Consider the following 16,968-nt stretch of genomic DNA (forward strand, 5'->3'; position numbering starts at 1 on the left):
TGCGCTGGAAGTGTTTGATGGGGACGGTGTAGAGGGAGCTTTACTCTGTGTCTAACCCCGTGCTGTACCTGTCCTGGGAGTGTTTGATGGGGACGCTGTAGAGGGACCTTTACTCTGTATCTAACCCCGTGCTGTACCTGTCCTGGAGTGTTTGATGGGGACGCTGTAGAGGGTTTACTCTGTATCTAACCCCGTGCTGTACCTGTCCTGGGAGTGTTTGATGGGGACAGTGTAGAGGGAGCTTTACTCTGTATCTAACCCCGTGCTGTACCTGTCCTGGGAGTGTTTGACGGGGACGGTGTAGAGGGAGCTTTACTCTGTATCTAACCCCATGCTGTACCTGTCCTGGGAGTGTTTGATGGGGACGGTGTAGAGGGGGCTTTACTCTGTATCTAACCCCGTGCTGTACCTGTCCTGGGAGTGTTTGATGGGGACGGTGTAGAGGGCGCTTTACTCTGTATCTAACCCCGTGCTGTACCTGTCCTGGGAGTGTTTGATGGGGACGGTGTAGAGGGCGCTTTACTCTGTATCTAACCCCGTGCTGTACCTGTCCTGGGAGTGTTTGATGGGGACGGTGTAGAGGGAGCTTTACTCTGTATCTAACCCCGTGCTGTACCTGTCCTGGGAGTGTTTGATGGGGACGGTGTAGAGGGAGCTTTACTCTGTATCTAACCCCGTGCTGTACCTGTCCTGGGAGTGTTTGATGGGGACGGTATAGAGGGAGTTTTACTCTGTATCTAACCCCGTGCTGTACCTGTCCTGAGAGTGTTTGATGGGGACAGTGTAGAGGTAGCTTTACTCTGTATCTAACCCCATGCTGTACCTGTCCTGGGAGTGTTTGATGGGGACGGTGTAGAGGGAGCTTTACTCTGTATCTAACCCCGTGCTGTACCTGTCCTGGGAGTGTTTGATGGGGACGGTGTAGAGGCAGCTTTACTCTGTATCTAACCCCGTGTTGTACCTGTCCTGGGAGTGTTTGATGGGGACGGTGTAGAGGGAGCTTTACTCTGTGTCTAACCCCGTGCTGTACCTGTCCTGGGAGTGTTTGATGGGGACGGTGTAGAGGCAGCTTTACTCTGTATCTAACCCCGTGCTGTACCTGTCCTGGGAGTGTTTGATGGGGACGGTGTAGAGGCAGCTTTACTCTGTATCTAACCCCGTGCTGTACCTGTCCTGGGAGTGTCTGATGGGGACGGTGTAGAGGCAGCTTTACTCTGTATCTAACCCCGTGCTGTACCTGTCCTGGGAGTGTTTGATGGGGACGGTGTAGAGGGAGATTTACTCTGTATCTAACCCCGTGCTGTACCTGTCCTGGGAGTGTTTGATGGGGACAGTGTAGAGGGAGCTTTACTCTGTATCTAACCCCGTGCTGTACCTGTCCTGGGAGTGTTTGATGGGGACGGTGTAGAGGGAGATTTACTCTGTATCTAACCCCGTGCTGTACCTGTCCTGGGAGTGTTTGATGGGGGCGGTGTAGAGAGAGCTTTACTCTGTATCTAACCCCGTGCTGTACCTGTCCTGGGAGTGTCTGATGGGGACGGTGTAGAGGCAGCTTTACTCTGTATCTAACCCCGTGCTGTACCTGTCCTGGGAGTGTTTGATGGGGACAGTGTAGAGAGAGCTTTACTCTGTATCTAACCCCGTGCTGTACCTGTCCTGGGAGTGTTTGATGGGGACAGTGTAGAGGGAGCTTTACTCTGTATCTAACCCCGTGCTGTACCTGTCCTGGGAGTGTTTGATGTGGACAGTGTAGAGGGATCTTTACTCTAACATAACTTGATGGTTGTTTTTGTCTGTGAATAGATTCAGACGGCTAAGACCCAGGAGATGAATGTGCTGCGAGATCAGGTCATGTCACTCACTCTTGAAGTGCAGCAGCGACAGAGTGATTTGGAGGGGCTCATGGCCCAGAGGGATGATCTCAGCAGTCAGCTACAGGTATGCCTGAGTGGGACTCATTCTGTGTACAGGGCTGATGTGTTGAAGAAATACAATGTTTGAGGTGCACTGGCCAATGGTGGGAAGACTGAATGGGATTGATTACAACGCAAGACAACTTGCTGCTCACGTGGGAATGGGGTAAAGGGTCAAAATACTTTCGTTTGGGTAGTGTAGAGGGGGCTTTACTCTGTATCTAACCCCGTGCTGTACCTGTCCTGGGAGTGTTTGATTGGGACAGTGTAGAGGGAGCTTTACTCTGTATCTAACCCCGTGCTGTACCTGTCCTGGGAGTGTTTGATGGGGACAGTGTAGATGCAGCTTTACTCTGTATCTAACCCCGTGCTGTACCTGTCCTGGGAGTGTTTGATGGGGACGGTGTAGAGGGAGCTTTACTCTGTATCTAACCCCGTGCTGTACCTGTCCTGGGAGTGTTTGATGGGGACGGTGTAGAGCGAGCTTCACTCCGTATCTAACCCCGTGCTGTACCTGTCCTGGGAGTGTTTGATGGGGACAGTGTAGAGAGAGCTTTACTCTGTATCTAACCCCATGCTGTACCTGTCCTGGGAGTGTTTGATCGGGACATGTAGAGAGAGCTTTACTCTGTATCTAACCCTGTGCTGTACCTGTCCTGGGAGTGTTTGATGGGGAGAGTGTAGAGGGTGCTTTACTCTGTATCTAACCCCGTGCTGTACCTGTCCTGGGAGTGTTTGATGGGGACAGTGTAGAGAGAGCTTTACTCTGTATCTAACCCCGTGCTGTACCTGTCCTGGGAGTGTTTGATGGGGACGGTGTAGAGGGACCTTTACTCTGTATCTAACCCCGTGCTGTACCTGTCCTGGGAGTGTTTGATGGGGACGGTGTAGAGGGAGCTTTACTCTGTATCTAACCCCGTGCTGTACCTGTCCTGGGAGTGTTTGATGGGGACGGTGTAGAGGGACCTTTACTCTGTATCTAACCCCGTGCTGTACCTGTCCTGGGAGTGTTTGATGGGGACAGTCAGGAGCAGAGTAACTGTTGTAACATGGATAGGCCACTAGATGGGGAAGGAGGGCAGTGGAGGACAGAGGTAAAAGGCAGCAGCTGAAGACTCTGACAGCACAGGGAGATCTCAGGCCTGCCTTTCCTGTGCTGTGCTCAGCAATTGGTGCTGATGAGCAGGGAGAATGAGTAATTGATCTCAGCCTTGTGTCTGCCCCTAATCACTGTCCTGTGACCTCTGGAGCGGGTGTGTGAATGTATGGTTTATTTCTGTTTTACCATCATCTTTCCTGTTCAGAGCTGTGGCTCGATTGATCTCTTTCACAATCATCTTCAAATGAATTGTACATTAAAGCTACACAGTGACAGACCTGTCTCCACCAGTACTGTACCCCAGTGTTACACAGTGACAGACCCGTCTCCACCAGTACTGTACCCCAGTGTTACACAGTGACAGACCCGTCCCCACCAGTACTGTACCCCAGTGTTACACAGTGACAGACCCGTCCCCACCAGTACTGTACCCCAGTGTTATACAGTGACAGACCCGTCCCCACCAGTACTGTACCCCAGTGTTATACAGTGACAGACCCGTCCCCACCAGTACTGTACCCCAGTATTATACAGTGACAGACCCGTCCCCACCAGTACTGTACCCCAGTGTTATACAGTGACAGACCCGTCTCCACCAGTACTGTACCCCAGTGTTATACAGTGACAGACCTGTCTCCACCAGTACTGTACCCCAGTGTTATACAGTGACAGACCCCATCCCCACCAGTACTGTACCCCAGTGTTATACAGTGACAGACCCGTCTCCACCAGTACTGTACCCCAGTGTTATACAGTGACAGACCTGTCCCCACCAGTGCTGTACCCCAGTGTTATACAGTGACAGACCTGTCTCCACCAGTACTGTACCCCAGTGTTATACAGTGACAGACCCGTCCCCACCAGTACTGTACCCCAGTGTTATACAGTGACAGACCTGTCTCCACCAGTACTGTACCCCAATGTTATACAGTGACAGACCCGTCCCCACCAGTACTGTACGCCAGTGTTATACAGTGACAGACCTGTCTCCACCAGTACTGTACCCCAATGTTATACAGTGACAGACCCGTCCCCACCAGTACTGTACCCCAGTGTTATACAGTGACAGACCCGTCCCCACCAGTACTGTACCCCAGTGTTATACAGTGACAGACCTGTCTCCACCAGTACTGTACCCCAATGTTATACAGTGACAGACCTGTCTCCACCAGTACTGTACCCCAATGTTATACAGTGACAGACCTGTCTCCACCAGTACTGTACCCCAGTGTTATAGTGACAGACCCGTCCCCACCAGTACTGTACCCCAGTGTTATACAGTGACAGACCTGTCTCCACCAGTACTGTACCCCAATGTTATACAGTGACAGACCTGTCTCCACCAGTACTGTACCCCAATGTTATACAGTGACAGACCTGTCTCCACCAGTACTGTACCCCAGTGTTATAGTGACAGACCCGTCCCCACCAGTACTGTACCCCAGTGTTATACAGTGACAGACCTGTCACCACCAGTACTGTAACCCAGTGTTACACAGTGACAGACCCGTCCCCACCAGTACTGTACTCCAGTGTTATACAGTGACAGACCCGTCCCCACCAGTACTGTAACCCAGTGTTACACAGTGACAGACCCGTCCCCACCAGTACTGTACCCCAGTGTTATACAGTGACAGACCCGTCCCCACCAGTACTGTACCCCAGTGTTATACAGTGACAGACCCGTCCCCACCAGTACTGCACGCCAGTGTTATACAGTGACAGACCCGTCCCCATCAGGACTGTACCCCAGTGTTATCCTGTACCCTCCAGCATTATTCCACGAGTGTTGTAAGCAGCTGAAATGCCGGCCTGTATGTTAGCGATTTGTGGTCACGGTTTGACTGGCAAACGTCGGCTTCCACTTGCTCTGCCTGCTGCATAATTTACATGGTCATCAAGTCTCTGTTAATGCAGCTGACATTGTATTTCAGGGTTAAAACAAGGTCAGATCTTCCCATCAAATATTAAACGGTCCCCATCGATTTCTGCGGAGGCTGTGCTGCGGAGGGGAGCGAGTTCAAGCTGAATGCACACGGAGCGAGCCTGCAGCTCTGCCCCTTGCGCCCCGCTACCCTCCCGCAGCCGCTGACCCTCCCTGGGTCCGATGGTGTCCCCCCTCCACACCCCCCCCCGCCCGTCTCCCATCAAACTTGCATTTACATAGCTCCTATCTCGTCCTCGGGCTGGGACCAAGGTGGAGGCGGCTCTTGCACCTCCGAAGCCCCAAGACGTTTGTATAAAATTAGTTTTCTCAGCGCCAAGGGACCGGAGGGAGCCATGGGCCAGGGCTGGAACGTAGAGTTGGGGTGTGATGGGATTGAGTGGCGGAGCAGAATCCAGGCTTTGGCTGACACGCCACACCAGTGTCAGGCAATGACCATCTCCAACAAGAGAGGATCTAACCATCGCCCCTGTGACATTCACTGTCATTCCCATCGCTGAATCCCCCACTCTCAACATCCTGGGGGTTACCATCGACCAGAAACTGGACTGGACCCAGCCATATAAACACTGTGGCTACGAGAGCAGCTCAGAGGCTGGGAATCCTGCAGAGAGTAACTCACCTCCTGACTCCCCCCAAAGCCTGTCCACCATCTACAAGGCACAAGTCAGGAGTGGGATGGGTTACTCCCCACTTGCCTGGATGAGTTGCAGCTCCCACAACACTCAAGAAGCTCGACACCGTCCAGGACAAAGCAGCCCCCACTTGATCGGCACCCCATCCACAAACATTCACTCCCTCCACCACCGACGCACAGGGGCAGCAGTGTGTGTGTACCATCTACAAGATGCACTGCAGCAACTCGCCAAGGCTCCTTCGACAGCGCCGCCCAAACTCACGACCTCTACCACCTAGAAGGACAAGGGCAGCAGACACATGGGAACACCACCACCTGCAAGTTCCCCTCCGAGCCCCTCACCATCCCGACTTGGAAATATATCGGCCGTTCCTTCACTGTCGCTGGGTCAAAATCCTGGAACTCCCTCCCTAACAGCACGGTGGGTGTACCTACACCACACGGACACAATCCTGGAACTCCCTCCCTAACAGCGTGGTGGGTGTACCTACACCACACGGGGACACAATCCTGGAACTTCCTCCCTAACAGCGCGGTGGGTGTACCTACACCACACGGACACAATCCTGGAACTCCCTCCCTAACAGCACGGTGGGTGTACCTACACCACACGGACACAATCCTGGAACTCCCTCCCTAACAGCACGGTGGGTGTACCTACACCACACGGGGACACAATCCTGGAACTCCCTCCCTAACAGCACGGTGGGTGTACCTACACCACACGGGGACACAATCCTGGAACTCCCTCCCTAACAGCACGGTGGGTGTACCTACACCACACGGGACACAATCCTGGAACTCCCTCCCTAACAGCACGGTGGGTGTACCTACACCACACAGACACAATCCTGGAACTCCCTCCCTAACAGCGCGGTGGGTGTACCTACACCACACGGACACAATCCTGGAACTCCCTCCCTAACAGCGCGGTGGGTGTACCTACACCACACGGGGACACAATCCTGGAACTCCCTCCCTAACAACGCGGTGGGTGTACCTACACCACACGGTCACAATCCTGGAACTCCCTCCCTAACAGCACGGTGGGTGTACCTACACCACACGGACACAATCCTGGAACTCCCTCCCTAACAGCGCGGTGGGTGTACCTACACCACACGGGGACACAATCCTGGAACTCCCTCCCTAACAGCACGGTGGGTGTACCTACACCACACGGGACACAATCCTGGAACTCCCTCCCTAACAGCGCGGTGGGTGTACCTACACCACACGGGGACTGCAGCGGCTCAAGAAGGCGGCTCACCCCCCCCCCACCTTCTCAAGGGGGGCAATTAGGGATGGGCAATAAACCGCTGGGCCCGGCCAGCGACACCCACCTCCCATGGGTGAATTTTTTAAAAATCCATGCTTGAGGAGCAGAACGGCCTCTTCCTGCTCCTACCTTTTCCACTGTGCTCCTAAGCGGGTGCCCGGAGAGACAGGATTTCTCCTCAATTCCTTGGTGGCTTCATTTGTAGACGGGTTAACTAATTTACAGACAGAGGTGAGCAGTGTCGATGTATTTGAGGTGCGGGGGGAGGGGTGGGGGATGGGGGGTGGGGGAGGCTGGAGAAGGGAATAGAAGGATAAGGGGTGGGGAGGGCGGTGGTGGTGGGAGGGGGCTGGTGGGGGCCAGAAACACTGGGCTCGGAGCAGTTAGTGTGAATGGCTTCCCGGCAGCGGAACAGGCCGATGGCCCAGCACACCTCGCTACGGTGAGCCGCCTTCTGAAGCGTGCTCCCTGTGACGCTGCAGGAAACTCAGCAGCTCCTTTTGTGCACAGCAAGATCCCACCAAGCAGCCACGTGGGCGTGACCCAGATCGTCATCCCTTTCTGGTTTGAGGGGTAAATATGGGCCCCAGGACACCGCGGGAGTTGGGGGGGGGGGAGGGTTGGTGGGGGGCTCGAACCCGCCACCTCTGACCCCCGATGCCCCCGACTGATGCCCAGTTTGATCCCGGGGTGGGGTAGTGGTGGGGCGGGGGGCGGAACCCGGCCTGCCCCCCTTTCACCCAGCCCCGAGGGCACCCAGTGGCAGCGGTCATCCCTCTGCCCTAGCCTGGCGAGCCCCTCCCCCGTTCCTGCTCACTGTCAGGGAAACTCCCCCGGGGTTCAGGAAGCTGATCACCGCAGGGGACGGACGAATCGCTGCTGACGATTAATCTTCTGTGGGGTCAGTTTGGAACATTATTAGGGAGGGTCCCGGTCCCCGCAGTTGGGAGGGTTCCTGCCTCCCGCTCTTAGGAATATTTCAGTCGGCGGGGGTTAAATGTTTCACGGGGCCGGCACCCTCTCTGCTCACTGCGCCCAGACTCCTGAGCTCCGAAGCTGACGGGGCAAAGCCCTATTGCCCCCTGCACTCTATCGCTCACTCTGCTGCTTACCCCAACACTATGGCAGCTACGCGAAAGCGTGCCTTTCCCGGGGGGGGGTGGGGGGGGAGTTAGGGGTGGCGAGAGGCTCTCGCACTCTGGAGGAAACACCCAGGCCGGGTTCTTGGCCTGTGACGATCCTGCCTGGCCCTGCCCAGCACGGGACTGGACACAGTGTGCACGCGGGAGTTCACACACGCACACCGAGACTCCACCACACATAACTCTCGACAGCAGCTAGTCACTGGACTGGGATCAGGAGCAGGAACCCTGGCTGATTTCCCCTCTCTCTCCCTAACCCAGGGATCACTGGACAGTGATCAGGAGCAGGAACACTGGCTGATTTCCCCTCTCTCTCTCTCTCTCTCTAACCCAGGAATCACTGGACAGTGATCAGGAGCAGGAACCCTGGCTGATTTCCCCTCTATCTCTCTCTCTAACCCAGGGATCACTGGAGAGTGATCAGGAGCAGGAACGCTGGCTGATTTCCCCTCTCTCTCTAACCCAGGGATCACTGGACAGTGATCAGGAGCAGGAACCCTGGCTGATTTCCCCTCTCTCTCTCTATCTCTAACCCAGGGATCACTGGACAGTGATCAGGAGCAGGAACCCTGGCTGATTTCCCCTCTCTCTCTAACCCAGGGATCACTGGACAGTGATCAGGAGCAGGAACTCTGGCTGATCTCCTCTCTCTCTCTCTCTCTAACCCAGGAATCACTGGACAGTGATCAGGAGCAGGAACCCTGGCTGATTTCCCCTCTCTCTCTCTCTCTCTAACCCAGGAATCACTGGACAGTGATCAGGAGCAGGAACCCTGGCTGATTTCCCCTCTCTCTCTCTAACCCAGGGGTCACTGGACTGGGATCAGGAGCAGGAACCCTGGCTGATTTCCCCTCTCTCTCTCTCTCTCTAACCCAGGAATCACTGGACAGTGATCAGGAGCAGGAACACTGGCTGATTTCCCCTCTCTCTCTCTCTCTCTCTCTAACCCAGGAATCACTGGACAGTGATCAGGAGCAGGAACCCTGGCTGATTTCCCCTCTATCTCTCTCTCTAACCCAGGGATCACTGGAGAGTGATCAGGAGCAGGAACCCTGGCTGATTTCCCCTCTCTCTCTCTCTAACCCAGCGATCACTGGACAGTGATCAGGAGCAGGAACACTGGCTGATTTCCCCTCTCTCTCTCTCTAACCCAGCGATCACTGGACAGTGATCAGGAGCAGGAACCCTGGCTGATTTCCCCTCTCTCTCTCTCTCTTTCTATCCCAGGGATCACTGGACAGTGATCAGGAGCAGGAACCCTGGCTGATTTCCCCTCTCTCTCTAACCCAGGGATCATTGGACAGTGATCAGGAGCAGGAACCCTGGCTGATTTCCCCTCTCTCTCTCTATCTCTAACCCAGGGATCACTGGACAGTGATCAGGAGCAGGAACCCTGGCTGATTTCCCCTCTCTCTCTAACCCAGGGATCACTGGACAGTGATCAGGAGCAGGAACTCTGGCTGATCTCCTCTCTCTCTCTAACCCAGGGATCACTGGACAGTGATCAGGAACAGGAACCTTGGCTGATTTCCCCTCTCTCTCTAACCCAGGGATCACTGGACAGTGATTAGGAGCAGGAACCCTGGCTGATTTCCTCTCTCTCTCTCTAACCCAGGGACAGCTGGATGGTGCTTTCAGAGAGTGTGTGTATCTTGCTCTCTCTCTACTTGGCCCGTGAAGCAAGACTGTTTTAAATCTCCGAGTGAAAATATCCTCTTTCGGGACCGCCCCCAGCCCCTGGGTCTAATTCCGTGTTCTCTGACAAGGACCACATTTTTCTACCTTTTTCTTTCCCTCCCCTTTCTTTCTTTCTCTCTCTTCTCTCTCTCTCTCTCTCCCTCGCTCCTTGCCTCTCCCTCGCCCTCGCTCCTTGCCTCTCCCTCGCCCTCGCTCCTTGCCTCTCCCTCGCCCTCGCTCCTTGCCTCTCCCTCGCCCTCGCTCCTTGCCTCTCCCTCGCTCTCGCTCCTTGCCTCTCCCTCGCTCTCGCTCCTCCATTGCATGCTTGTGCCTGCTCTGTCTCTGTCTCTCCTTCCCTTTCTCGTTCTCTCTGTGTGTGGGAGTCCACATCATCTTGGCTTTATATAGCACATCTCACTACTGTTCCCAAGATGTTTCACAGCCCTTATCAAACAGAATTTGACCCCGAGCCATACGACGTGACAAAAAAAAACTCAGTCATAAAGGTCGGTTTTTAAGGAGCATCTTAAAGGAAGAGAGTGGGAGGGAATTCCAGAGCTCAGGGCCCCCCCCCAGGCAGCTGAAGGCACGGCCACCAATGGTGGAGCGATGGGAATTGGGGGTAGTCAAAGGCTGGAATTGGAGGAGCGCAGAGATCTCGGAGGGTTGTAGGAGGTTACAGAGATAGGGAGGGTTGTAGGGGCTGGAGGAGGTTACAGAGATAGGGAGGGTTGTAGGGGCTGGAGGAGGTTACAGAGATAGGGAGGGTTGTAGGGGCTGGAGGAGGTTACAGAGATAGGGAGGGTTGTAGGGGCTAGAGGAGGGTACAGAGATAGGGAGGGGTGTAGGGGCTGGAGGAGGTTACAGATAGGGAGGGGTGTAGGTGCTGGAGGAGGTTACAGAGATAGGGAGGGGTGTAGGGGCTGGAGGAGGTTACAGATAGGGAGGGGTGTAGGTGCTGGAGGAGGTTACAGAGATAGGGAGGGTTGTAGGGGCTGGAGGAGGTTACAGAGATAGGGAGGGGTATAGGGGCTGGAGGAGGTTAGAGAGATAGGGAGGGGTGTAGGGGCTGGAGGAGGTTACAGAGATAGGGAGGGGTGTAGGGGCTGGAGGAGGTTACAGAGATAGGGAGGGTTGTAGGGACTGGAGGAGGTTACAGAGATAGGGAGGGGTGTAGGGGCTGGAGGAGGTTACAGAGATAGGGAGGTTTGTAGGGGCTGGAGGAGGTTACAGAGATAGGGAGGGTTGTAGGGGTTGGAGGAGGTTACCGAGATAGGGAGGGTTGTAGGGGCTGGAGGAGGTTACAGAGATAGGGAGGGTTGTAGGGGCTGGAGGAGTTTACAGAGATAGGGAGGGTTGTAGGGGCTGGAGGAGGTTACAGAGATAGGGAGGGTTGTAGGGGCTGGAGGAGGTTACAGAGATAGGGAGGGGTGTAGGGGCTGGAGGAGGTTACAGGTAGGGAGGGTTGTAGGGGCTGGAGGAGGTTACAGAGATAGGGAGGGTTGTAGGGACTGGAGGAGGTTACAGAGATAGGGAGGGTTGTAGGGGCTGGAGGAGGTTACAGAGATAGGGAGGGTTGTAGGGGCTGGAGGAGGTTACAGAGATAGGGAGGGGTGTAGGGGCTGGAGGAGGTTACAGGTAGGGAGGGTTGTAGGGGCTGGAGGAGGTTACAGAGATAGGGAGGGTTGTAGGGGCTGGAGGAGGTTACAGAGATAGGGAGGGTTGTAGGGGCTGGAGGAGGTTACAGAGATAGGGAGGGGTGTAGGGGCTGGAGGAGGTTACAGAGATAGGGAGGTTTGTAGGGGCTGGAGGAGGTTACAGAGATAGGGAGGGTTGTAGGGGCTGGAGGAGGTTACAGAGTTAGGGAGGGTTGTAGGGGCTGGAGGAGGTTACAGAGATAGGGAGGGGTGTAGGGGCTGGAGGAGGTTACAGATAGGGAGGGTTGTAGGGGCTGGAGGAGGTTACAGAGATAGGGAGGGTTGTAGGGACTGGAGGAGGTTACAGAGATAGGGAGGGTTGTAGGGGCTGGAGGAGGTTACAGAGATAGGGAGGGTTGTAGGGGCTGGAGGAGGTTACAGAGATAGGGAGGGTTGTAGGGGCTGGAGGAGGTTACAGAGATAGGGAGGGGTGTAGGGGCTGGAGGAGGTTACAGGTAGGGAGGGTTGTAGGGGCTGGAGAAGGTTACAGAGATAGGGAGGGGTGTCGGGGGCAGGAGGAGGTTACAGAGATAGGGAGAGTTGTAGGGGGCTGGAGGAGGTTACAGAGATAGGGAGGGGTGTAGGGGCTGGAGGAGGTTACAGAGATAGGGAGGGGTGTAGTGGCTGGAGGAGGTTACAGAGATAGGGAGGGGAGTAGGGGCTGGAGGAGGTGACAGAGATAGGGAGGGGTGTAGGGGCTGGAGGAGGATACAGAGATAGGGAGGGGTGTAGGGGCTGGAGGAGGTTACAGAGATAGGGAGTGGTGTAGGGACTGGAGGAGGTTACAGAGATAGGGAGGGTTGGGACTGGAGGAGGTTACAGAGATAGGGTTGTAGGGAGTGGTGGAGGTTACAGAGATAGGGAGGGGTGTATGGGCTGGAGGAGGTTACAGAGATAGGGAGGAGTGTAGGGGCTGGAGGAGGTCACAGAGATAGGGAGGGTTGAAGGGGCTGGAGGTGGTTACAGAGGTAGGGAGGGGTGTCGGGGCTTGGAGGAGGTGACAGAGATATGGAGGGTTGTAGGGGCTGGAGGAGGATACAGAGATAGGGAGGGGTGTAGGGGCTGGAGGAGGTTACAGAGATAGGGAGTGGTGTAGGGACTGGAGGAGGTTACAGAGATAGGGAAGGTTGTAGGGGCTAGAGGAGGTTACAGAGATAGGGAGGGTTGTAGGGAGTGGTGGAGGTTACAGAGATAGGGAGGGGTGTAGGAGCTGGAGGAGGTTACAGAGATAGGGAGGGTTGTAGGGGCTAGAGGAGGTTACAGAGATAGGGAGGGTTGTAGGGGCTGGAGGAGGTTAGAGAGATAGGGAGGAGTGTAGGGGCTGGAGGAGGTCACAGAGATAGGGAGGGTTGCAGGGGCTGGAGGTGGTTACAGAGGTAGGGAGGGATGTCGGGGCTTGGAGGAGGTGACAGAGATATGGAGGGTTGTAGGGGCTGGAGGAGGATACAGAGATAGGGAGGGGTGTAGGGGCTGGAGGAGGTTACAGAGATAGGGAGTGGTGTAGGGACTGGAGGAGGTTACAGAGATAGGGAAGGTTGTAGGGGCTAGAGGAGGTTACAGAGATAGGGAGGGTTGTAGGGAGTGGTGGAGGTTACAGAGATAGGGAGGGGTGTAGGAGCTGGAGGAGGTTACAGAGATAGGGAGGGTTGTAGGGGCTAGAGGAGGTTACAGAGATAGGGAGGGTTGTAGGGGGCTGGAGGAGGTTACAGAGATAGGGAGGGGTGTAGGGGCTGGAGGAGGTTACAGAGATAGGGAGGGGTGTAGTGGCTGGAGGAGGTTACAGAGATAGGGAGGGGAGTAGGGGCTGGAGGAGGTGACAGAGATAGGGAGGGTTGTATGGGCTGGAGGAGGATACAGAGATAGGGAGGGTTGTAGGGGCTGGAGGAGGTTACAGAGATAGGGAGTGGTGTAGGGGCTGGAGGAGGTTACAGAGATAGGGAGGGTTGTAGGGACTGGAGGAGGTTACAGAGATAGGGAGGGTTTTAGGGAGTGGTGGAGGTTACAGAGATAGGGAGGGGTGTGTGGGCTGGAGGAGGTTACAGAGATAGGGAGGGGTGTAGGGGCTGGAGGAGGTCACAGAGATAGGGAGGGTTGCAGGGGCTGGAGGTGGTTACAGAGGTAGGGAGGGGTGTCGGGGCTTGGAGGAGGTGACAGAGATATGAAGGGTTGTCGGGGCTGGAGGAGGATACAGAGATAGGGAGGGGTGTAGGGGCTGGAGGAGGTTACAGAGATAGGGAGTGGTGTAGGGACTGGAGGAGGTTACAGTGATAGGGAAGGTTGTAGGGGCTGGAGGAGGTTACAGAGATAGGGAGGGTTGTAGGGGCTGGAGGAGGTTACAGAGATAGGGAGGGTTGTAGGGAGTGGTGGAGGTTACAGAGATAGGGAGGGGTGTAGGAGCTGGAGGAGGTTACAGAGATAGGGAGGGTTGTAGGGGCTTGAGGAGGTTACAGAGATAGGGATGGTTGTACGGGCTGGAGGAGGTTGCAGAGATAGGGAGGGTTGTAGGGGCTGTAGGAGGTTACAGAGATAGGGAGGGTTGTAGGGGCTAGAGGAGGTTACAGAGATAGGGAGGGTTGTAGGGGCTAGAGGAGGTTACAGAGATAGGGAGGGTTGTCGGGGCTGGAGGACGTTACAGAGAAAGGGAGGGGTGTAGGTGCTGGAGGAGGTTACAGAGATAGGGAGGGGTGTAGGGGGCTGGAGGAGGTTACAGAGATAGGGAGGGGTGTAGGTGCTGGAGGAGGTTACAGAGATGGCTGTCTCTGGTTAGTGCCCGGGAATGGGTGGGGAGGGGTTGTCCAGGTGCGGGGGCTGTGTCGAGAGGGATGTGGGTTGAGCTGCGTGAGGGTGGGGAGGGTGTAGTGGGAGTGGGTGGAGTGCCCAGGGAGGGGGCAGCGATACCTGTGGAGGTGCCTGTCAGTAACCTCTTGTGTGCTGTGTAGGGGGTGAGTCAGTCCAATGGCCTACTGCTGGAGCAGTCGCAGCAACTGGAACAAGACAAAGACCTGCTCCAGAAGGAATTGGAGGAAGCCCGGAAGGTAGGCAGTTGGGGCCGGTCACTGTGTCGCCAGTGTCCTCTGACACGCTCGCCAGTGTTCTCTGACACGCTCGCCAGTGTTCCCTGACACGCTCGCCAGTGTTCCCTGACACGCTCGCCAGTGCGCTCTGACACGCTCGCCAGTGCGCTCTGACACGCTCGCCAGTGCGCTCTGACACGCTCGCCAGTGCGCTCTGACACGCTCGCCAGTGCGCTCTGACACGCTCGCTAGTGCGCTCTGACACGCTCGCCAGCGCTCTCTGACACGCTCGCCAGCGCGCTCTGACACGCTCGCCAGCGCGCTCTGACACGCTCGCCAGCGTTCTCTGACACGCTCGCCAGTGTTCCCTGACGCGCTCGCCAGTACGCTCTGACGCGCTCGCCAGCGCGCCCTGACGCGCTCGCCAGCGCGCCCTGACGCGCTCGCCAGCGCGCCCTGACACGCTCGCCAGCGCTCTCAGACACGCTCGCCAGCGCTCTCTGACACGCTCGCCAGCGCTCTCTGACACGCTCGCCAGCGCGCTCTGACACGCTCGCCAGCGCGCTCTGACACGCTCGCCAGTGCGCTCTGACACGCTCGCACGCTCGTTCTTTGTCACACTCGCATGCTCGCTCTTTCTCTCTGACACGGTCGCGCGCTCTCTCTGACACGGTCGCGCGCTCTCTCTGACACGCTCGCGCGCTCTCTCTGACACGCTCGCGCGCTCTCTCTGACACGCTCGCGCGCTCGCTCTCTCTGACACGCTCGCGCGCTCACTCTCTCTGACACGCTCGCGCGCTCACTCTCTCTCTCTGACACGCTCGCACGCTCACTCTCTGTCACACTCGCATGCTTACTCTCTCTGACACGCTCGCACGCTCACTCTCTGACACGCTCGCACGCTCACTCTCTGTCACACTCGCATGCTTACTCTCTCTGACACGCTCGCACGCTCACTCTCTGACACGCTCGCACGCTCACTCCCTGACACGCTCGCACGCTCACTCCCTGACACGCTCGCACGCTCACTCTGACACGCTCGCACGCTCACTCTGACACGCTCGCACGCTCACTCTCTGACACGCTCGCACGCTCACTCTCTGACACGCTCGCACGCTCACTCTCTGACACGCTCGCACGCTCACTCTCTGACACGCTCGCACGCTCACTCTCTGACACGCTCGCACGCTCACTCTCTGACACGCTCGCACGCTCACTCTCTGTCATGCTTGCACGCTCACTCTCTCACACTCGCATGCTCACTCTCTCTCTGACACGCTCGCACGCTCACTCTGACTCGCTCGCACGCTCACTCTGACACGCTCGCACGCTCACTCTGACACGCTCGCACGCTCACTCTGACACGCTCGCACGCTCACACTCTGTCACACTCGCATGCTCACTCTCTCTGACACGCTCGCACGCTCACTCTCTGTCACACTCGCATGCTCACTCTCTCTGACACGCTCGCACGCTCACTCTCTGTCACACTCGCATGCTCACTCTCTCTGACACGCTCGCACGCTCACTCTCTGTCACACTCGCATGCTCACGCTCTCTCTCTGACACGCTCGCACGCTCACTCTCTGTCACACTCGCATGCTCACTTTCTGACACGCTCGCACGCTCACTCTCTGTCACACTCGCATGCTCACTCTCTCTCTCTGACATGCTCGCACGCTCACTCTCTGTCACACTCGCATGCTCGCTCACTCTGACACGCTCGCACGCTCACTCTGACACGCTCGCACGCTCACTCTGACACGCTCGCACGCTCACTCTGACACGCTCGCACGCTCACTCTGACACGCTCGCACGCTCACTCTGACACGCTCGCACGCTCACTCTGACACGCTCGCACGCTCACTCTCTGTCACGCTCGCACGCTCACTCTCTCTGACACGCTCGCGCGCTCACTCTCTGACACGCTCACTCTCTCTGACACGCTCGCACGCTCACTCTCTGTCACACTCGCATGCTCACTCTCTCTCTCTGACACGCTCGCGCGCTCACTCTCTCTCGCTCTCTCTCTCTCCCCCTGTTTGCCTTCTCTCAGTCGGCTGATAAGAGGAAGGCCATGCTGGATGAGATGGCTATTGAGACTCAGCAGGAGAAGACGCGACATAAGGAGGAGGTCAGCAATGTGAAGCTGCAGCACGAGAAGGAGGTGCTGGGAATTCGTGCCAAGTACGAGAAGGAGCTTCGAGAGCTTCACGAGGAGAAGAACAGAGCAGAGGAGGAGCTGAGGGGACAGCTGAGGGACGAGAGGGTGAGGAGGAGGGGGGTGTCTGGACGGGGAGGGGGGAGAGGGGTGCTGGGAGGGGGAGGGAGAGGGAGAGGGGTGCCGGGAGGGGGAGGGAGAGGGAGAGGGGCGCCAGGAGGGGGAGGGAGAGGGAGAGGGGCGCCAGGAGGGGGAGGGAGAGGGAGAGGGAGAGGGGTGCCGGGAGGGGGAGGGAGAGGGAGAGGGGCGCCAGGAGGGGGAGGAGGAGGAGGGAGAGAGGGGTGATGGGGAGGGGGAGAGGTGATGGGGAGGGGTGATGGGGAGGGGTGATGGGGAGGGGTGAT

At 56.7% G+C, this 16,968-nt stretch overlaps 1 protein-coding gene across 1 annotated transcript in view; it reads left to right on the plus strand.

Moving 5' to 3' along the window:
- Window positions 1-16,687, plus strand: part of LOC121275148 (GRIP1-associated protein 1-like) — a gene marked incomplete at its 3' end in the record, with an annotated part of 31,711 nt that extends 15,024 nt beyond the window's left edge. Inside the window, exons 6-8 of the mRNA XM_041182567.1 lie at window positions 1,804-1,938; window positions 14,329-14,424; window positions 16,460-16,687. Coding sequence (XP_041038501.1) covers window positions 1,828-1,938; window positions 14,329-14,424; window positions 16,460-16,687 — 435 coding nt within the window. The remainder of the gene's footprint in view (window positions 1-1,803; window positions 1,939-14,328; window positions 14,425-16,459) is intronic.
- Window positions 16,688-16,968: the final 281 nt, after the last annotated feature.

Source organism: Carcharodon carcharias, unplaced genomic scaffold (assembly GCF_017639515.1).
Source record: "Carcharodon carcharias isolate sCarCar2 unplaced genomic scaffold, sCarCar2.pri scaffold_1091_ctg1, whole genome shotgun sequence".
Lineage (NCBI taxonomy): Eukaryota > Metazoa > Chordata > Chondrichthyes > Lamniformes > Lamnidae > Carcharodon > Carcharodon carcharias.